This window comes from Heteronotia binoei, chromosome 12 (assembly GCF_032191835.1).
Source record: "Heteronotia binoei isolate CCM8104 ecotype False Entrance Well chromosome 12, APGP_CSIRO_Hbin_v1, whole genome shotgun sequence".
Lineage (NCBI taxonomy): Eukaryota > Metazoa > Chordata > Lepidosauria > Squamata > Gekkonidae > Heteronotia > Heteronotia binoei.
The window spans coordinates 47,172,666-47,192,105 of NC_083234.1; the positions used below are offsets into that span (position 1 = coordinate 47,172,666).

At 41.9% G+C, this 19,440-nt stretch overlaps 2 protein-coding genes across 6 annotated transcripts in view; one reads left to right on the top strand and one right to left on the bottom strand.

Moving 5' to 3' along the window:
• Positions 1–1,284, top strand: part of GPAT2 (glycerol-3-phosphate acyltransferase 2, mitochondrial) — a 132,343-nt gene extending 131,059 nt beyond the window's left edge. Inside the window, exon 22 of the mRNA XM_060251857.1 lies at positions 985–1,284. Coding sequence (XP_060107840.1) covers positions 985–1,110 — 126 coding nt within the window. The 3' untranslated portion in view covers positions 1,111–1,284. The remainder of the gene's footprint in view (positions 1–984) is intronic.
• Positions 1,285–1,790: 506 nt separating this feature from the next.
• On the bottom strand, positions 1,791–19,340 carry LOC132580782 (fumarylacetoacetate hydrolase domain-containing protein 2-like). 5 transcript variants are annotated; one of them, XM_060251859.1, is made up of 9 exons: positions 19,259–19,340; positions 17,091–17,151; positions 14,762–15,054; positions 8,722–8,938; positions 7,817–7,876; positions 6,907–7,069; positions 4,601–4,709; positions 3,465–3,552; positions 1,791–2,083 (listed from the first exon to the last, which is right to left on the bottom strand). In XM_060251859.1, the coding sequence occupies exons 3-9, from the start codon at positions 15,046–15,048 to the stop codon at positions 2,021–2,023; spliced, it is 987 nt and encodes a 328-aa protein (XP_060107842.1). In that variant the 5' UTR covers positions 15,049–15,054; positions 17,091–17,151; positions 19,259–19,340; the 3' UTR covers positions 1,791–2,020. The 5 variants fall into 5 exon arrangements, with proteins under 5 accessions (XP_060107842.1, XP_060107846.1, XP_060107841.1 ...); XM_060251863.1 differs by having other exon boundaries at positions 19,169–19,302; XM_060251858.1 differs by lacking the exons at positions 17,091–17,151; positions 19,259–19,340 and adding exons at positions 15,643–15,747; positions 18,448–18,565.
• Positions 19,341–19,440: the final 100 nt, after the last annotated feature.

Genomic DNA, 19,440 nt, shown 5'->3' on the forward strand with positions numbered 1-19,440 from the left:
GGCAACCCTGTGGGACATCACTTGCAATGCAAGCACCCAGTTGGAGGTTTGTGTAGTAAGGCAGCTGTACAAAGTGCCCCCGCTTCCCTGTTCAAATAGATTTTTACAGTTTTAAGAACTAGCAGAGCCTAACAGACAGTCCCATAGGTTCAAATGTGTCTTTGAAGGACTTGTGCATATTAAGTGCTATGTGTTTCATTGGACTGGAAGTAGTTAGATGCACCTAAAGCCTAGAGAAGAAAAACAAATTGAGAATGAGGTAACAGCCTTGCATCACCACAGTGTCTTGCATCTTTACTTCCTAAGGGGAAAACTGTACAGGATCTCAGCTGGGTTCATTAACTGCAGCCCCTGAAAAAGAATAATGTATACAAGTTTGCCACATCACTTCACGATGAGCTTACACAGTTTCATCTGGCAAACAAGAAAATGTTGTCTTTCCAACCGGTCTCCTTTAGTTGTTGCTTTTTCTTTCTTTTGAATGCATCCACAAGTGGTCAGGCTTATAACTCATCATGTTCGGCATCAGCCTAATTTTTTCTTGGGAGACTTCAGATGATAAAAGGGCTGTCATTTGGTTGCAACCCCACAGTGGCATCTTCTATGCCAGGGGTGGCCAATGGCAGCTCTCCAGATTTTTTTTGCCTACAACTCCCATTAGCCCCAGCCAGCATGGCCAATGGCTGAGGCTGATGGGAGTTGTAGGCAAAAAAACATCTGGAGAGCTACCATTGGCCACCCCTGTTCTATGCCATTTTGTGCCAGATGCTATGGGACAGCAAATTTCCCTCCGTTCCTCCTCCATTTTGCTAGCTGATGCTTGTGAAGTTGGATGGAGGTTTGTTTCCATAAAGATGACCTTTTGCCCCAGGATATTGTTTGCCCCAGATATTGTTGGAAGCCGCCCTGAGCCATTCGTGGGAAGGGCGGGATATAAATTCTAAATAAATAAATAAGGAGCGCTGACCTTGATCTCTGTTCCAGGTACTGCGAGAACTGCCGGGGAAAACAGAACCCCTTTTCCACCTTTCTGAGACCTTCATTGCCAAAGAAAATCAAGAGAAACTGGGAAAATTCATTGAGCAGTTTATCTGGCAATCAGCCTACTAGTTCCTTTTTCTTTTGCTCAAATAGCAATCACCCTGTCCTAGAGTAGGGCAGCAACCTCCTGCCCTCCTCTTTCTTGATGCCTGTCCCATGCTGAAGCCCAGAGTTGAATAGTTGGTAGATCCCAGAGAGTTTAAAGTAGAGGTTATTACTGAATAAAAGGTGTTAGTGTTGTGACTGGTGTGCTTGGAGAGCTCACATGTTGAAGTGTCTGAAACGTCTTGGATTTGATCACCTGCTTGTTCCCCCTGTGGACAAAACTTCCACCCAGCATGGAAGTTCAAAAATGTTTTAACTTCTACATTGAAAAAGTACACCTTGTACTTTTCCTCCCTGGGTTAGAAATGCTTCTTCACACTCCACCAGCTGCACAGATAATGGGGCCACATGGAACACAAATTGAAGCCACTGGGGGAAGAACGTTGGCCATTTGCGGCATAAAAGACCAGGGCGGAGTTGTGGAGCATGCCCAAATTCAACCAGATCAGTTTGTAAAATCTCAGTCAGTCTGACATACCCCTCCTTCCTGTATCCTGACCTTTTTGTCCCAGCTCCATTTTGTTTTAGCCTTAGATTATTAACATGTGCATCCTATGCACTCATACCATAGCTTTTTGGACACCAGAACAGAAGAACCCTCCCATGCCCATGGTTAGAAGCAGGACAAGCAGGTCCACCGGGAATCATATGTACACGCCTCCATGAGTTCTCTCTTTAATTGAAGTGTCCACAAACTACTGACTGGGACTTGGTCTGTGGTTGGCTGTGTCTCCAGTCCTGTGGCCATGAGTAGTTCCAGAAGAGGCAATCAATCAGAACCTTTATGGAAATTTTAGGCCAATCTGTGTTCCTGATTTGAAATTAGTATTAAGGCATTTGTAGCTGCAATTGTTCAGGATCAGAAGCTACCCAATCACGCCACCTTGTTCCGGATGGTTCCCAGTTCATCAATCTCGCACTGTACTTCGTCTCCTCTCTGTGGTGAACAAGGATTGGGTTAGTCCCCTTGGAGGTGAACAGGCTTATAGAATCTCCCCCCCCACCAAAAAAAAAAAGATTGTGTGGTCCCCCACTCTTTACAAAAAATCAAAAATTGAGGTTTCAAAGCATACACTTACATTTTCAAGGTGGTGAAAAAGTTGTATCACAAAATAAAGACAAGAGCATTTGCAGTGGTCTCATTTCCATGTATGTAGCCACCAGAAAGAAATAAGTCAGAAGTCATCTGAGATGAACCCATTCCCTCCTTTCATGGTTATTCAAAAGCATTAAAGCACCATTTTCAGTATGAACACAGATATGTACCCCCTGTCGGGTACTGCCAGCTCTTGGTGCTTGTTAGTTTTTGAGTTTAGAAAAAAGCTAACTGAGGGACTGACTTCTGGGGAAACGGGTGTAGGATCACCAGTTCCTTGCTCAGTGAAAGAACAAGCCTCTCCTTGCATTCAGCAGCCATCTCCACTTGGTGGGCATGTTGTTTCAAACTTGTCAGGAGGGAGAGCATGGAAGTGCTGCAGAATGCTCCAGAAACCAGCTGAGTAGGCACAAGGAACCCAAGCAGCTTCCCAATTCTTGTCAGGCTTGGAACAGCTATCCTAATGTAGGCTGGAAAGGGGACCTCTTCTTTCCCTTGGACTGTGAGTGGCTGCTGCTGCTCCCAGGAAAAAAGCTGCCTGGGAAGGAGAGAGGTTGCTGGCCAGCTGCTAAACAGTGGGCAAACCAATTACTTGAAATAATGCTGCCCTCCCCCTCACCAGGTGTTTAAAGGGAGGTTATTTCTGTCCCTATTTTGTGTTGGCAGGGAAGGTGAGACTGAGGCTGGGAGAATAAATGGGTAGCTGAGGAGAGATTTGGGGCAACAATGGGACTTCACAGCTTTTGTAAGTTGCCACTTGGAACATTTATTTTCTCTTTGTATACTACAAAGCTCATAGTGATGGTTCTGGTGGCAGCAGACAATGGCCTCCCCTAGCCCTTTACTTCGCTCGTCAAAGTAGTGAATCTTTCAGGAGAGGAACAAGACCAAAAATACAAATGTCCTAACTAATAAGAGCAGGCTATAAATATAAACAGGTTTTTTTGTAGCAGGAACTCCTTTGCATATTAGGCCATACACTCCTGATGTTGTCAGTCCTCCAGGAGCTTATAGTAGGCCCTATACTAAGAGCCTTGTAAGCTCTTGGAGGATTTGGCTACATCAGGGGTGTGTAGTCTTAATATGCAAAGGAGTTCCTGCTACAAAAAAAAGCCCTGAATTTAAAAATACTATAGGGAAGTAGTAAACACTGAAGTTGCCTTAGCAGTGGGACTAATTCACAAGCTAATATCACTCATGCTCCAGAGAAAGCAGCACTCACCTTCAGGAACACTGGAGGCTTCCGGAAAACTCCAACACCTGGAGGAGTCCCAGTGAGGAAAATGTCACCTGGGTACAGTGTGACAAACCTGCCAGGAACAACACTGATATCAAGCCAAATAGATCTTTGTGATCATTAGAGCTAGAAACCTAATTCTGTTCATGTGAAAGCTGAATTTTGCGTGCCATTCTGGACTCCCAGCATGCAAGTGGTCCTGCCTATCCCTGCTTCAGCCTATATTCAAGGTGGCTTCTAACATTCAAAGGTTGAGAAATATAAAAACTAGGACTAATTCGGGTCAAGCAATCAAATCCCCACCAGTTGTGCAGGTGCATTTTGATCTGCAGTTCCCTCCAATTTTCCTTGTAGTTTCCAGTTATGTTTTTTTTTTTGGGGGGGGGGGGAGATTCAGAAGCTGTGAGGGAAATTGGAGGGAGCTGCAAGTCAAAATGTGACCGCACAGGAACTGGTAGGGAATCAATTGCTTGAGCTGAGGAAAGCAGAAACCGGTTCGGGGGGGGGGGGGGGGGCGCGGAGGAGGAGGTAGAACAACTGCTATTGAGGAATTGGTGTAGAACAAACAAGTTATACAGAAGGAGACAAATACAGACAGACACGATGCATAGCTGCATGCAAAAGATCCTGTTGGGGATCAGCAGAACTACACTTTCCCTTCCTACTTGACCGACCAGTCATTAGAGGCCTTGATGGAAAGTAGAGCTCTATTGCAGTCCTTTGTCCACCAGCAATGAGCAGCAAACCACCAAAGTTGTCTTAATGATGGACCATGCACTGTTTCTGGACACAAAAGGGAAGATATATTGATACTCTTCTGCGAGCTCATTTAAGAGTTATGGGGCAGTAACTAACAAGGCCCTGCTCCTAGCTGCTACTTGCTTCCTTAATTGAAAGGAGTTGTAGGAGGTAGGTCTTCACATTGTGTGTAGTGGGGTGCATTAGGAAGTGAACTCTCAAGGATATGCAGGCCTCATTTTATGGAGGGCTATGAAAGTCAAAACAGGAACTTTGAATTGGGTCAGAAACTAGCAATGCAATTGCCAGATTTCAGCAGTGCAGTCTGCAGATCATTTTACATAAACCCGTGATTAAAAAGACAAGGACCGAGCAGCACTTACTTGGAGACCCATGCAATGAGTGCCTCAGTTTTGAAGATCATTTGGTTAGTGTTGCTGTTTTGGACAAGCTCCCCATTGACTTTGCAGCGGATCCCCAGGTTATGGGGGTCTAGACAGAAAGAGAAGCAACATTAAGGTCTCAAATGGAGTAGAGAGCACACAGCCCCAAGCAAGTGGGGGAGACTTTTGCACGTGGGGGGTAGATGCCCTCTGATCAACACAGATCAGAAGTCCAGGGCTGAGGAATCAATGCATTTTTGAAAAAAATATCTAAATGCGGCAAAAATTCAAATTCAGTGTCAAGAAAACCTGAAATCAATTATTTAAATCAGTTATTTAAATCAAGCAAATTAATGCTGGCCAGATGATCTGGCTCCTTTCACAACGAGGCCTGTCACTCAAGGGGGGTTTTAGTACTTGTGTTGTTTATTAATCTTTTAAAATCGATCAGTAGACCTTGCCGGTTAATTAACTAAAAGTTGCAGTCATACTTACTTTGCTGTTCAGAAGAAGGAGCTGTGCAAAACAACAACCAGACGCTCAGCACTGGCAGTCTTCCTTGGCAGAGATGTTAGCAAATCTGGCTTAGATCAGTTTCAGGCTTGTGTGCATTTTTGTTTTAAATAGAAGTTAAGATTCTCAAATGCTGCCAATTGCTGCACCTACACAGCATGGCTGCAAGTCAGAGCACTTGCAGAATCCTGGTTAAGTCTGATGTCTTAAGGTAACAGACACTGGCCATTGCTGTGGCCAGATACATTCCGATTGATGTCCTGCATCCCTAAGCATTTGTCCCAGGCAGATCCTATGAAGCAGATATTAACTACACAAGAGTGTAGTGACAGGCAACTGCTCATCTGTAACAACTGACTAAGACATCCTCACAACAAAAGATGCACCCACCCCTGGATATCATCACAAAGTGGCTGGAGTCATACATGCTGCTTGTGTGCTTGCATCTCTCTTGCTGGATTGGGCTGATGCCCAAGAAAAGGAGCATAGAAAACTATTCTTAAGGAAGACTACTAGCCAGAAACACTGAAGGGTCACTTATTTCTCAATGATGGCTTTTTTGCCTTAAGTGCCCAACGTGTTTATGCTACACAGAGGTATCTGCAGTGTCCTTTGTCTGCACCAGGCTTGTCTTTTGCAGGAACTGGGCCTGCTGAGGGCTTATCCAGATTTTGAGCGCTATACACATGTGCATACAGTTGCTACTCAGCTACTGCACAGTACTTAGATGGCTCTCCCTCATGGAAGTGCTTCTGGTATAGAACATTTGTCATGACAAGTGCCTGTATATCATGTACAAAAACTGGGACCACACCGTATAGTACTGAAACCATAAATAAACAATGTGCAAAAGTAGTCATTCAACAAAGTACACTTACAACAGACAACAAGGTGTCTATTAATGTGTTTATACAAATTCAACCATATATAACAAAATATAAAATGATAGACCTGTTGAACATCTGCCTGCAGGTATTCAAAACAGTTCCAAACAAAATCCACTGAGAATCTTCACAGTATATCAGTCTATATATCTTGCAATCCTGAACTGATACACAAATCAGTGAAGTGGGTACTTTGTCTCCACCAGGATACAGTGCATAGGTTCATAAACAATGGGGCTCAATGGATAACAATGAAAACAGTCTAATGCTGATCCTGGATATTCTAGGTATTTCACTTTAGTTTCTTCAGAGGCTGTTTTTACAACAAACAATTTTCTATATTTGGAACCACTAATTTAAACAGTTCATTTCCAACAAGGAGCAAGTGCTTCAAACTTGATGAAGGATATAGAAAACTTGTCAGATTTATAGGAAATTGTTGTGAAAACAGTCTTATTGTGAAGATTCTCAGTGGACTTTGGAACTGTTTTGTATATTTGCAGATGGATGTTCAACAGGTGTATCATTTGGTATTTTGTGATATATGGTTGAGTTTGTATTAAAACATTAAATATACACCTTGTTGCCTGTTGTAAGTGTGCTTTGTTGAATGACTACCTTTGCACATAGTTTATGGTTCTGTATATCATGTGTAGCAGGACAAGGGTGGCCAGGACTGGTGAGCCTTGTGAGGGAATGTGTGATGCTCCAGAAACGGATGGGAGCAGGTAGGCTGGGGCAAGAGGAAACAGCTTGGTGCTGAAGAGCATTGCCAGACCCAAGGGCTGCCTAAAAGGATTATGGGAGTTCCTCTTGTAGCAGCTGGCTGTGAAAGCTGCCCTGAGGCAGCTTTGTCATCTCCACAAACATGGGAAACAGGAAGACAAAAGGGCTTTGCCACTTGCACACCTGACACAGAGTTCTTGGTGACCAGTGCTGGTCCCAGAGGGCAGAAGGTGTCGAACGTTTTCCCCAGAAGCCACTGTTTCCCATTCTTCCTCATCTGCCAGTCTCTGGCACTCACATCATGGGCAACGGTGAACCCTGCAACATGGCTCATGGCATCCGGCTCCTGGGGAAGACAGATGCATATAACAAACAGGGCTTCTCTCTCAAGCAGGTGCCTGCCAAGGTCTCCAGGTTTGGGAGCTTGAAACCAGCGGCACTTAGGAACTCATCTGGAGCTAAGAGATAGGGCCCGATCCTGCATTTCCATCACTGTTCTTATGCCTCCCTTCTTGACCTTGCTATTCCTCTCTCCATTTTGTTACCTTTGATCCCTCCCTTTACTACTCACTTAATGGTCCTTCCTGCAACCAGAATTTAGAGTGTAAGCTCCTCAGGGCAGGGGCCATTAAAAATTAATGACATTGCCAAGTCCCCTGCACACTAACGATGCTGCATTCATTGTAGTCATTATACTTAAATAAGATTATTTTAACCTTGTCCTAGACCAGGGGTGACCAAACTGCAACTTGGGAGCCATATATGGCTCTTTTACACACATTGTGTGGCTCTTCAAGCCCCCACCACCCTGTTGGCCAGCTTGGAGAAGGCATTTCTCTCTTTAAATTACTTCTCCAAGCCAGTCAACAGCCTGAAGAATGCATTTAAAGTTGCTTTCTTTCCACCTCTCCCTCCTCCATCTATTTGCTTTTCTTCCCTCCAACATCTAACATTCAAGTCATATGGCTCTCAAACATCTCATGTTTATTCTATGTGGGTCATGTTAAGCAAGTTTGGACACCCCTGACCTAGACACTGTAGATAAGGTGGGTTTCGAAATCAAAACACACAAAAAATGCTTTGATAAGACTACCTGGATGTGCTTTCCTTTCTTCCCAATGACAAAGGCTAGCTCCACTTCCCAGTCTACTTCCTAGAGGGGAAAAAAAGGGCAAAGTTGAAATTTACCTTTGGCACCTATACCATACCATAATTTTTTTACCACCTTTGGCACCTAAAGATCAGCAATTAAACTCCGCCTAATCCTATATAGTAGTAAAAATATGCCACCAGAGTACAGTATGTAGAGTAAGCATGTGTTAACATAATAGCCATTCTTCTTAAAGGTAAAGTGTGGCATCGAGCTGCAACCAACTCACAGTGACCCAGTGAAGTTCCACCTCCTAGGGTTTCCAAGGCAAGAGATGAGCAGAGGTATCTGCCATTGCCCTACTTGCCATGGCAACCCCAGTCTTCCTTGGTGGCCTGTCACCCAAATACTGACTCTGTTCAACTTCCAAGCTCTGATGATATAGGGTTAGTCTGGGCTATTAGAGTGGCTACACTGTTCTTGTTACTGATCTTGTTTCTGTGCTATTCAATAAAATATCAGTGAGTGGGAGACGAAAAGAGGTGAAGTTGAGCCACACAGGCAGGGGCTGGTAGCCAGCAACAGAGAGGCAAGGATGTAAAGAAATCATTGGAACACCCTGACTCCTCAAAATTCCTTTTTTTGGTTCCTGAGATTTCACCCATACCATCCATGCTACTATAATGACTGGAAACAGTTTTTTTTTAATGAACACCTTTTTTTGTAGGAGTGGAGGATATAGACAAAAGGGAATTTGACTCCTTGTTTTTGAACTGGGGGCTCAGACACAGTTGGCCATTCTGCAGGTAGCTGTCCAGGCCTGAATTTTCAATAATTAGGTAACTTCCTGCTTCTGTGAGAACAGATCCCTGCTGGAGGAAACAACCCAGAACATTAGTGGCATTTACATTGCTCTCTACTGGGAGGATGATCTCGTCGTAGGGTCCCACAATGGAGCTGGGGAACTTGCTGAATATGATGGGCTCCTTGGGGATTTTCACATTCTGTTCCAAGCAATGGTCCACATAGTTCATTCCCACACAGATCACTTTATCGGGGTTAGTTATGGGAGCCAAGAGGGAGACTTCAGCACGGGGTAAAACATGTTGGCTGGACTCTTGTGCCCTGTGAATACAGAGAAGAGGGAGCTATGAAAGTCTTCCAAGGGAACCTGTGACAGTGTCACACTTAAGGATGGAGGCTGGAAATGGATCCCTTCTTTTGCCATGTATACTCATTCTATTTTTGTGGCTTGTTCTGAATCCCTTTCTTCCTTTTTTAAAAAAAATCTAAAATCCATGAAATTTGTTTGGGATGCACAAAATTGGTAAATAATTCACAGCCAATGGGAGCTAGAGAAGATTCATAAGTGTAAGGATTTGTTGCTGGCAACCAAGATCAAGATAATTCATACCATAGTATTCTAGACTTCCTGGGTTTCAGCGCCTCGAGTTCGGAGGTGGTCGGAGGAGCTCGGCTCCAATGCCCCCCCCCCCCAATCGGGCGGTAGGAGGGGTGCTACAGCCGTAACATCCTGAAGAGGGCCTTGTGGAGGGGCCTCCTGTCAGCAAGGAACTTCACAGGACCCAGAGAAACAATGGCAGTTGTTCCCTGTTCTTCCTATCTGCTCCGGTGCTCCTGCTGCCAAGAATGCCATAATGTCAGCAAGAGGTGATTGCCCGACTGCTTTTCTCTTTCAATAAGCTTCTGATGCATCATTCATCACCCTTAATCACTGAAATTCTACCATGAAAGTAAGTCAGCTTTCTAACAATACCGGTTAATGGATCTTTCTAACAATACCAGTTAATGGATCTTTTAACATAACAACAATTGGAACTGTTCTAAAAGAAAGGTAAAGAGGAGGGAAATCCCCCCCTTTTTCTCTGCAAGGAAGGCTTCAGAAAGCAAGGAACAAACTGGAAAACTTTCAACAATTTAAACTGGACTGAGCAAAGATATTTGAACTGATTTGGTTTATAAATAAATAAGCATCAAGGAGATCACCTTCTGGTTACAACACGGTCTGAACAAAAGCGGGATATGCTTACAAGAGAAATGTATGTGATGCTTAATTAGGACTAAAATGGTTACAATTGAAATGCAAGAGGAAAATTTGAAGCTGAAAGAAACAGGTTAACTGGGTCTTTGAACTATTCTCTAACTTTGATTAACAGACTGAGTTTTTTCTGTGGGAGAAATGGCAGTTCAAACCAAAGCGTGTGATATTATGATTAACATAAACTCCTTAAAGCAGGAACTTGGTTATTTAGTGGAATTGTTGCAACAACAGATGGAGACTTTTATTCTGAAATACAGCGAAAACGAAAATCTACATGAGCTGAGTATTAAAGAGTCCCCAGTGATGTCTGTCAAGCTGAGAAAAAAAGCTAAAGATCCATTGGGAAAGGTCTGGAAGAAAATCAAAATGGAGACAGCCTGCATAGTTATAAAACTGAAACAGAAATTAACATCGACTAAAGCTTGCATAGGAGGAAGTGACGAAGCGGTGATTGTACCACTTTCAGCAAAACGAAGGGAGATATGAAGAGGAGAAAAGGCAAATTTCAGCAAGAGGATCAAATTCTGGAAAATGCTCAAAAGAAGAGATTTTGAACTGTTTTTGTATTTTTTTGTGCTTCGCCCTCTTTTTTTGCATCTAGCTGGTTAATATTGAATCAATAAATGGGGCTAATAAATGCTTCCATAATGGCAAATGAGGTTTTAAGAATTGGGATGCCTTTTTTCAGTTTGTTATAATTATCTATGGAAGTTAAATAGAACACTGTAATTAAGAGAGGGCTAAAGAGATTGTATGGGTTTTTATTTACTTAAAAATAAACAAGTATGGGAGGTGAGGTAACTATTGCATACTAACTTGTGTTTTTCAGAGCACTATGAAAATAGGATTTATAGTCTTCAATTTTTTTTAAAGAATTCTAAATGTTTAAAGTAGTTAAAAAGTCAATTTGGGTAAATTGGTAATAAGACAGGCTACACAAATATTTTGTAATCTTAAGTCTGCTCCTGACATTTCTGATAAGAGAAACCGTCGATAACGAAATAGATAAACCACTGTGTTTTCTTTTTTTGCTTCCTCTCTCTGCTAAAAATAAGTAAATTAACATTAAGGATAAAGGAACTATATTTACCTTTTATGCTTATGTTAACTGCTAATATTGTTAAACCAGTTAGTTAGCTTTTTATTTTTAATTATGTTAAAATTAACCAGTCAGCTCTGTTTCAGAGTTGGTTCTTCTACTTTTCTCATTTGTATGTACTGAAGATGAAAAGTTTAGATTTATATTATAAGCTACAGAATAGTTAAAAGTATATAACAAAATAAGAAGACTGTAGAATTAAAGGGCTATAATGGGTAAAATTTTAAGGCTTTTAGGTAGAAATAATTTGGTATTTTGTCTTGAGGTAGAAATGTTAACAGGTATATATACTGCTTCTCTTTGTATTTTTGTTTATGTTTTTCTATCTTGTATTCCCCCTTCCCTTTTTTGCTTCTGTAACCCCACATTTCCTACCCTTTTTATAGTCAAACTTAATAAAAATTTAAAAAATCCATACCATAGTATTCTCTATTACTGTTTATTGTTGTGAAAGTTGGACAATGAAGAACACTGACAGGAAGAAAGTCCATTCATTAGAAATGTGATGTTGAAGGAACATGTAATAGCTACTGTGGACCACCCAAAAAGACAAATAAGGAGGTTCTAGATCAAGCCAAGCCTGAATTCTCCCTGGAAGCCAAAATGAATAAACAGAGGTTCTCTTAATCTGGCCACATTATGAGAAGACAGGAGGTACTAGAAAAGACAACAATGCTAAGAAAAGTTGAAGGCAGCAGGAAAAGAGGAAGCCCCAACATGAGATGGATTGTCTCAGTCAAGGAAGCTGCAGCCCTCAGTAAGACTTGAGCGAGGCTGTTAACAAAAGGACATTTTGGAGGACTAATTCATAGGGCTGTCATAAGTTGGAAGGGACTTGATGGCTCTTCACACACACACATTTTCCCTGTGGTTAAAGAGTTACAAAGGATGACAGTTAAGGAAGAGTTACTTTTTAAAAGAAAGAATATTCGACTCTTGGTGGAGTCGAAAGGGAAAGGGAAGCTTTCATGTTCTTAAGATGGCCGCTGGAGCAGTTGCAGTTAGGGCCTTTACATCCAAGTTATAAAACATGTAAATACATCTGTTGCATTCCTTCACAGCTGGCTGGGATCAATTTACTGGAGAACCTAGAGGATGCACCAAAGTTCCTATTCTAGCATTTTCAATCCAGGTCCTGGACTGTGTCAACCTCCAGCCCAAAGAGGCAGACTTTTAGCAAGCCCACAGACAGAATGAAAATCCTTACCTGCTTAATTGCTGTGGATGTGTTGATATTCAAGACATGGAAACAGGATAACAATAAAAGCTGGCTATCCTACAACAGTATTTATAAATTGCTTCTTGCATCACCTGGCTTCTTTTTGTAAAACCAAGCCTCAGTCCCGACGCTGTCAGTCTGATGTACAGCAATGAAGTTTGAGGTATTTGATACAGGCCGCAGTGTCCTGTGTGCTTTGGAGCTTTCTTAGGCACTTCACGGATTTTTGATAGACAGATTTATTTCAAACACAAATACAGAAGTATTATTTTTAATTTTAAAAAGTGAAAGTTTCTAGTTCTTACAACTCCAGAGAAATGCTTCATAAGATGCGAATATTGTTCAATAAAGTCTACAGAGCAAGAAGAGGAGCAAAGAAAACATATAGCCTGATGCATTAGGTGCTTTTGCAAAATGCAAAGTAATAGAAGGGGGAAAGTGAAAGTCTGGGAATCCTCTGTCTTATATGGAAATGAGAGAGAAAAATGGAACAGCAAAATGGTTTCAATTTTTTCAAATACATAGTTTTGTTATGACAAACCAGTTGGCAAACAATATGAATTCATCTTTGACAAAATTTGAGGCTATAGTATATAATAAGAAAGTACAAAAGGGACTTAGGCAAATATGGCTGTTTATCTGCAGTTTTGGAAATATCAAAATGTAATTCTGCAAAGAATTGGCAACAGAATATTGATTAAGTCATTATCAAAAAGGAATAGCAGACTATCTTCTCTTCTGGGGCTATAGCAATAAGTGTAAGTATGAGAGAGAATTTTTTAAAGGTCATCTATAATTGGGATTTAACTCCGCATAAATTAAATGATGTAATACACAAACCAGTGTGCATGTTGGAAATGTGGCGAAAAGAAGGCTGATCTTATACATATGTTTTTGCATATGTGGTGAAAACATGCCCAGTGGTGCCCAGTGGTGAAAACATTCTGGTCTAAGATTCTTACAGAAATTTATCAAATTACAGGGATTATCATCCCTTTAGATTCCGAGGTAGTATTACTGGAAGTAGCTAATGTATATAGTCTAAACAATATAAGGATTAATATTGACATGATTACAACTGCAAAACTGCTATTAGCAAAGAAACTGGAAAACTAGTAAATATAATCAACATCTGAATTCAGAACATATGGGGTACTGGAAAACTATCAAAATTATCAGAACCGGTTCAGCTATGACAGTCAAATTAAACATGTATTGTTCTGACAGCTGGAAATCTTTTTCTGAGTTTTGAAGGAATTAAATATGACATTAGATTGTGCCCCAGTTTTACATTAAAAAGATAACTGTGCCTCACTTCTACAGTAAAAGGATAATGAAAAAGAGTAAATAGTCAAGACCGAGAGCTAATTTAGTGTTACATCAATAAGCTTTAAATTTTGTATTTGTAACATTGTAATAATTGTTGATTTGTAATTTTTGAGGACAAGTTGTTTCAAAATGAAAAAAAATGATCCTGTGCCATACTGTAAAATTTTATTTTTGAAATAAAAAATATATTCAACAAAAAGAGAGAGAGGAAAGTTCTTGGCTGCTCCAAGGAGTCTAATCTAAATATCAACAACACAAATACCAACATTTTTTCAAAATGAAAAAAGTGATCCTGTGCCATATTGTAAAATTTTATTTTTGAAATAAAAAATATGTTCAATAAAAAGAGAGAGAGGAAAGTTCTTGGATGCTCCAAGGAGTCTAATCTAAATATCAACAACACAGTGAAGAGAGAAGGAAAGGGATTGATGAACCAAGGAGATGCAGAGGAACAAATGCAATCACATCCATTTAGCCTTGGTTTTGGTTGAGGGCTAAGTCAACAGTTGAGTTTTCAGGAACAATATGAAAGAAGATGGGAGAACAAAAGAGTTCTGGGAGTGACCACCCGTCATAAGAGGCAAAGAGATGAACTGCTAAGGCTCCAGAGCTCCTGAAGCCTCCCCATTAAACTTCTATCCCTGTGCAAATTTTTTATATCTAGCATCTAAAAAAAGGTAAAGGTAGTCCCCTGTGCAAGCACCAGTTGTTTCCAACTATGGGGTGACATCACTTTCACAATGTTTTCACGGCAGACTTTTTATGGGGTGGTTTGCCATTGCCTTCCCTAGTCAACTACACTTTCTCCCCAGCAAACTGGGTACACATTTTACCGACCTCGGAAGGATGAGTCAACCTGAGCTGGCTACCTGAATGAACCCAGCTTCCACCAGGATCGAACTCAGGTTGTGAGCAGAGTTCAGACTGCAGTACTGCAACTTTACCACTCTGCGCCACTGAGCTCTTATCTAGCATCTAGGAGGCGCTTAATGTATTTGCAAATTGCCATTTGATGGATGGATTGGTTCCCTGTTATGGTATGTTCGATATCATGCCAATAAAGGTTATTGAACGGAATTGAAATATTCCTGTGCTCCTACTTCCCTCTTCAACTGCACCCCTCCATGGCACAAAACTGCAGCCACTTTGAAAGTGAGATTTTGGCACTGTTCATTGCTTCATTTTATTCTGCCTTTCTCTGTGCCATCCAGTTCTGCCTTACCTCTTGCTCCCCCATACCTCTTAGCTACAGCAAATGCTGCATCTCCTTCCTCCAGGAATGCCCTCATGGTCCTGGGCAGAGATGGATCAAAAGCATTCAGGTCTATCACGTTGCCTCCATCTTTCTCTTCTAGCCCAATTCGGGGTGCAGCTGCTGATCCCTTGGCTTGGAACTGGACCAACCTCATGGCCTTATGCAGATGGGAAATCCCTCTGGACTCCAACTTCCAACAGCTCTGGCTCCCTGGCACTGCCCAGCCCAGCCTGAGACCTACTGGAAGGGCTCTTTGCAACAGGATCCACATCAAAATCTGCAGGAAGAGAGAGAAAGCAGGCACTCAGAAAGGGACCACAGGTACAGAGGATGAAATTTTACAAGAGAAGAAGAAAAAAAAACAGTCCACCAACTAATAGGATACCAAGGCCTATATCAACACCACCCAACTTTGCTTCCCATTGATTCCATTCCTAGTCCATTTCCTAAAACTGTCTTTGATTCTGCTAATGGAAAGAGTAGCAATTTTGCCTTTGTTGCATTCTTTGCCTTACTAGGAGCTGCAACAACCAGTAGAAACAGACTATTCATATCACTTCTACTTCTGAGACAGAAGCCAAGAATTACCCAACACAAAACTCTGGATAGACTCTTTTGCCCAGATAGACCTAAGACCCAAACACACAAGCTGCTATTTGCAGGTCAAAGACAGCAGCACACCTGTCCTGACTCAGGGATCTTTGCCAGAGCATCGTAAATAAGCATTTCAAAGATCTCCACCCCCAAGTGAATCTCTATGGGATTATCTGCACTTATTTGTCACAGATCTAACACAGGATATGCACAACTTCTATCAGTGTATCTCCTGCATTAGAGTTCCCATTAAAACACAATGCAAACCTACGGTAGGGATGAAAAGCAGAGTCACAGGCTGAAGCGTCTAGCATGCGTAGGGAGGAAGGGATTTGGAGACCAGGCAGAGAATGGCAGTGCCGGTAACAGGGCAAGACTGAAAATAAAGGAGAGTAAGGATGAACTCCTAGACTGAAAATAAAAGAGAGTAAGGATGTGTGTCTCTCGGCTGTGGCCTCCAGTGGTAATCTGTACATATGGAACAGCTATCACAGATAGATAAGAATGTGTGCTGGGAACCAGGGAGCCCCTGCTTTGTATGCAGAAGTGGGATGGGATGCAGTAATAATTACCACAGTGATAAAGCTGGCCAACCTAACAGTACAGTCTTAAGGCTTAGTTCACACACAGAGTGTTTCTATGAGCATGGAGGAGTTATTGCAAAAAGGGGTGCACTGTTTAGCCTATTCATTGGGGAATCACTTAAAAGCCTCCAGATTGACTAAATATGTGCCTCAATTACCTGGGGAATATAATGTATTTTTAAAGTGTCAACTGTTTTTAATAGGTTAATAAAAACCTACAGTTCAGAGATGTTGTCCTAGCAGAGGAGGGGATACAACTCCGAAGACAGGTCGACTGTGACCCACATGGGCAAAGTGACATGTTTAAAAAGTCCAGCAGCAAACCAGTCTGAATGGCCTCTGGCCAGCAGCAAGGATGATAAAGTGCGGAGAGATGCAAGCTCTCTGATCACCTTCTCCTGCGCTGCTGCCAGCAAGGTCTGAGCTGGGAGCTCCACTTAGCCCCCATTGGTGGCTGTATAGGATGTAGCAATTTACAAGCCTACCCATCATTTCTATATGAGTCTGAGCCAAGTGGTTCCCATGGCTCTGCCAATGCCATTAAGGGTCCCCTCGGGTTGTGACCCACACATACAAAAAATTTTGTGTGTGCGCATTATTCATAGGTGGACTTGTGCAGTTAATAAATTGAGTCAATAAATTGCATGCATTTTCATCAAATGTTGCAATCCTAGCAATATTGAAGTCAATGGACTTAGACTGAAGTAATGCTGCATACTGTATGATGTGTCAGGCAAGCTTTCCATCTTGTAGTCCAAAGGCAGTTTTACCATCTCATCAGCTATTTGTGTAAACCAGGCCCAAGGATTACAGAGAAAGTACACATGGAGACATTTCAGATACTCAGAAATTACCTCCTAATCACATAAATTTGGAAGTAAATCCCATTGAGTCCAATGCAACTAATTTCTAGTAACTGCTTAGGATCACACCTGACATTACCCTCAAATGCAATGTTTTTGAAGGACATATAACACATTGGAAATTTATTGACAGATCTCCTGTTTCTTTAAATAGCAGCTGGCTTGGTGGTGCTGGATTTACCCTAATACAGGAAATATACAGGAGAAATGTATATTTTCTTTCTGGAGCAGGTTTATATCAAGAAAAGGGCATATGTACATGGGAGAGTTACCTCTTCTTCTCACCAGAGCTGTGATCCTGATGCAAATCCTACCATGCCATACGGATGTTATCTACAGATGTTTAAACAGACAGGAAAACTCATCAAATTAGATCTTGTCTAGGCTCAATAGGCACAGTCTGCGTATTCATCCAAAGGACTGAGTGTTGTATGCACCTGCGAGAAATGAAAGGTGGTAGGGGAAGGAGTTTGTTGGGAAATGATGGACTGGAAAGTATGTATCAATACAGGCCCTGCAATGGAGTAGGGAGAGGAAAATTCAAGAGAGAAAAGAAAGAGTCAAGAAAATTATGCAGAGATCTGATTGGGGCCCACTGCATGTTACTAAGGGGTAACTTTCAGATGAACAACAGACTGTGGTGACAAGAGGGTGACAGAAAAGCTGAGCTGCAAAGAATTGAAGTTAAGCACAGGAAGTGCAAAAAATGTCCCAGGCATTCACAGATCACCACAATGATTAAGCTAGCAACAAACCAGCACTGAGGTTTTCCAGTAGAAACTGTTTTTGAAATTTTTACATTATCTTCAAGAGAGAGTGATCTGATTTTGCATGATAATTTACATTTAGAAAACAATATTTTTAAAGTACTTTGTGTTAATGTTATGCCCTAAACAGCAATAAAGTACTAGAACTTAAATAGCTGGGCTATAAATATAATATAAATAAAGCACTGGGAAGTTTTCCAGCCCTAATCTCTTAATTGCAAAGCCCAATTGACTCTCTCTTCCTCCAGAAGGAGTGTGGGTTGATCCCAGGACACATCTTTAGGCAATCATAAGAAAAGTTAGTTATTTTCCAAGTAGGGTTACCATCTTTGTTTTCTTGGCGCAGCTCCTACATTTTAAAGAACATTTTTCAAATGCAAAAAAAAAAAAAGTTGGGAGATAAAGTTATGAAGGGGGATTGACTTTTTCCTGGTACTTTTATGCATTTTATATAACTTGCTGACATAGAATGGGCCTCTTTCCCCCAAAAGTGTCAGCCAAGAGTTGGTTCGTTTATCTATTCAGTAATCGCGTTTTTATAATTGCTTTCTTCTAAAACAGACCCAGGGTCACATGCTCACTCAGTAGCCTTCAGGAAAATGTGGATTCTGCTCCAAGTCCAGTAGTCTAACGCTTTACCGCGCCTCATCAACTTTCTCTGAAAGCTACAGGAGTGGAGGCAACAGATTCCTGCCTGCTGTGCTCTGCAGCAAAGTCTGCTGGGTGATCTTGGGCCAGTCCCAAACACTCAGCCTAGGCTACCTCACAGGTCTGTTGAGAGAATAAAATGACAAGAGAATCACACATGCTACCTGAGTTCCTTTCAAAAAGGTCAAGCTCAGTATACTGCTTGCTGCATTACCTGCCAAGTAGCTCCTGCGCTTCTCTCCCTGCAGCCTCAGCACAACAGCTCCAGAACAAGGGTTAGCAAACTACAAGTTCCAGAAAGCACCGCGAAAATCACCCAAACCAAATTTGCGAATGAAGAGGACGGTGAGCGCGCCTGCTCGACCTCTTCTCATGTCTATGGCACAGGCTAAGAGATAGAGCAGTGTCATGTGCGACCCATCTGTTCCGGTTTGTTTTGGAGTTCGGCCCGAATGGGAAAACTATGACGTGATTTCCCGCGAACGAATTTTGAGCAGTTAAGACTTTTTTTTTTTGTGAGTGAGCACACTGCTCTATCTCAATTGAACAAGACATGATGTTCCTAGGTACAGTATTATCCTGTACTATACTGTCGTTTTCTTCTATGTTATTTCACTATATGTGAAGAAGTGTGCATGCACACGAAAGCTCATGCCTGAAATAAAACTCTTTTGGTCTTAAAGGTGCCACTAGACTTAAACTTTGCTCTATTGGACTCTCGCTTGTCATCTCCCGCATGCCCCACCTGCAATGTGGTGCTTGTACAGGTTTTTCTTATGTCCCCTATCTCTTTGGTTGCGGCCATACTCCCTTGGAGAATCGGGAAGTGTTAAGAGAAGGCGAAAACACCCCCCCCCCCCCACCACCACCACCACCATCACCACAGAAATAGAAAAGGGTAGACTAGCAAGTAATCCTAAATTTAACTCCTTTACCTCTTTTGGCTCTATGGCATTGTAAGGATATTTTGCATTACATGCTGGCTTTGAGTTTGCGAGCCTGTAACGCCGGGAGGAGGCTCTCACCTTGAGGAAATTAGACGGTCCTCCACGTGGTTCCCCTTGGACGCGACACCATTTGTTTACCGTGTACTTAAGTGACCCCCCCAAAAAAACTACAGTTCCCAGCATCCTCTGCGTTCCATTATCGCGAGATTTGCCTCGCTGCTATGGAACAAGAGTGTAGTCGCGGAAGCGGGCTTTAGTGA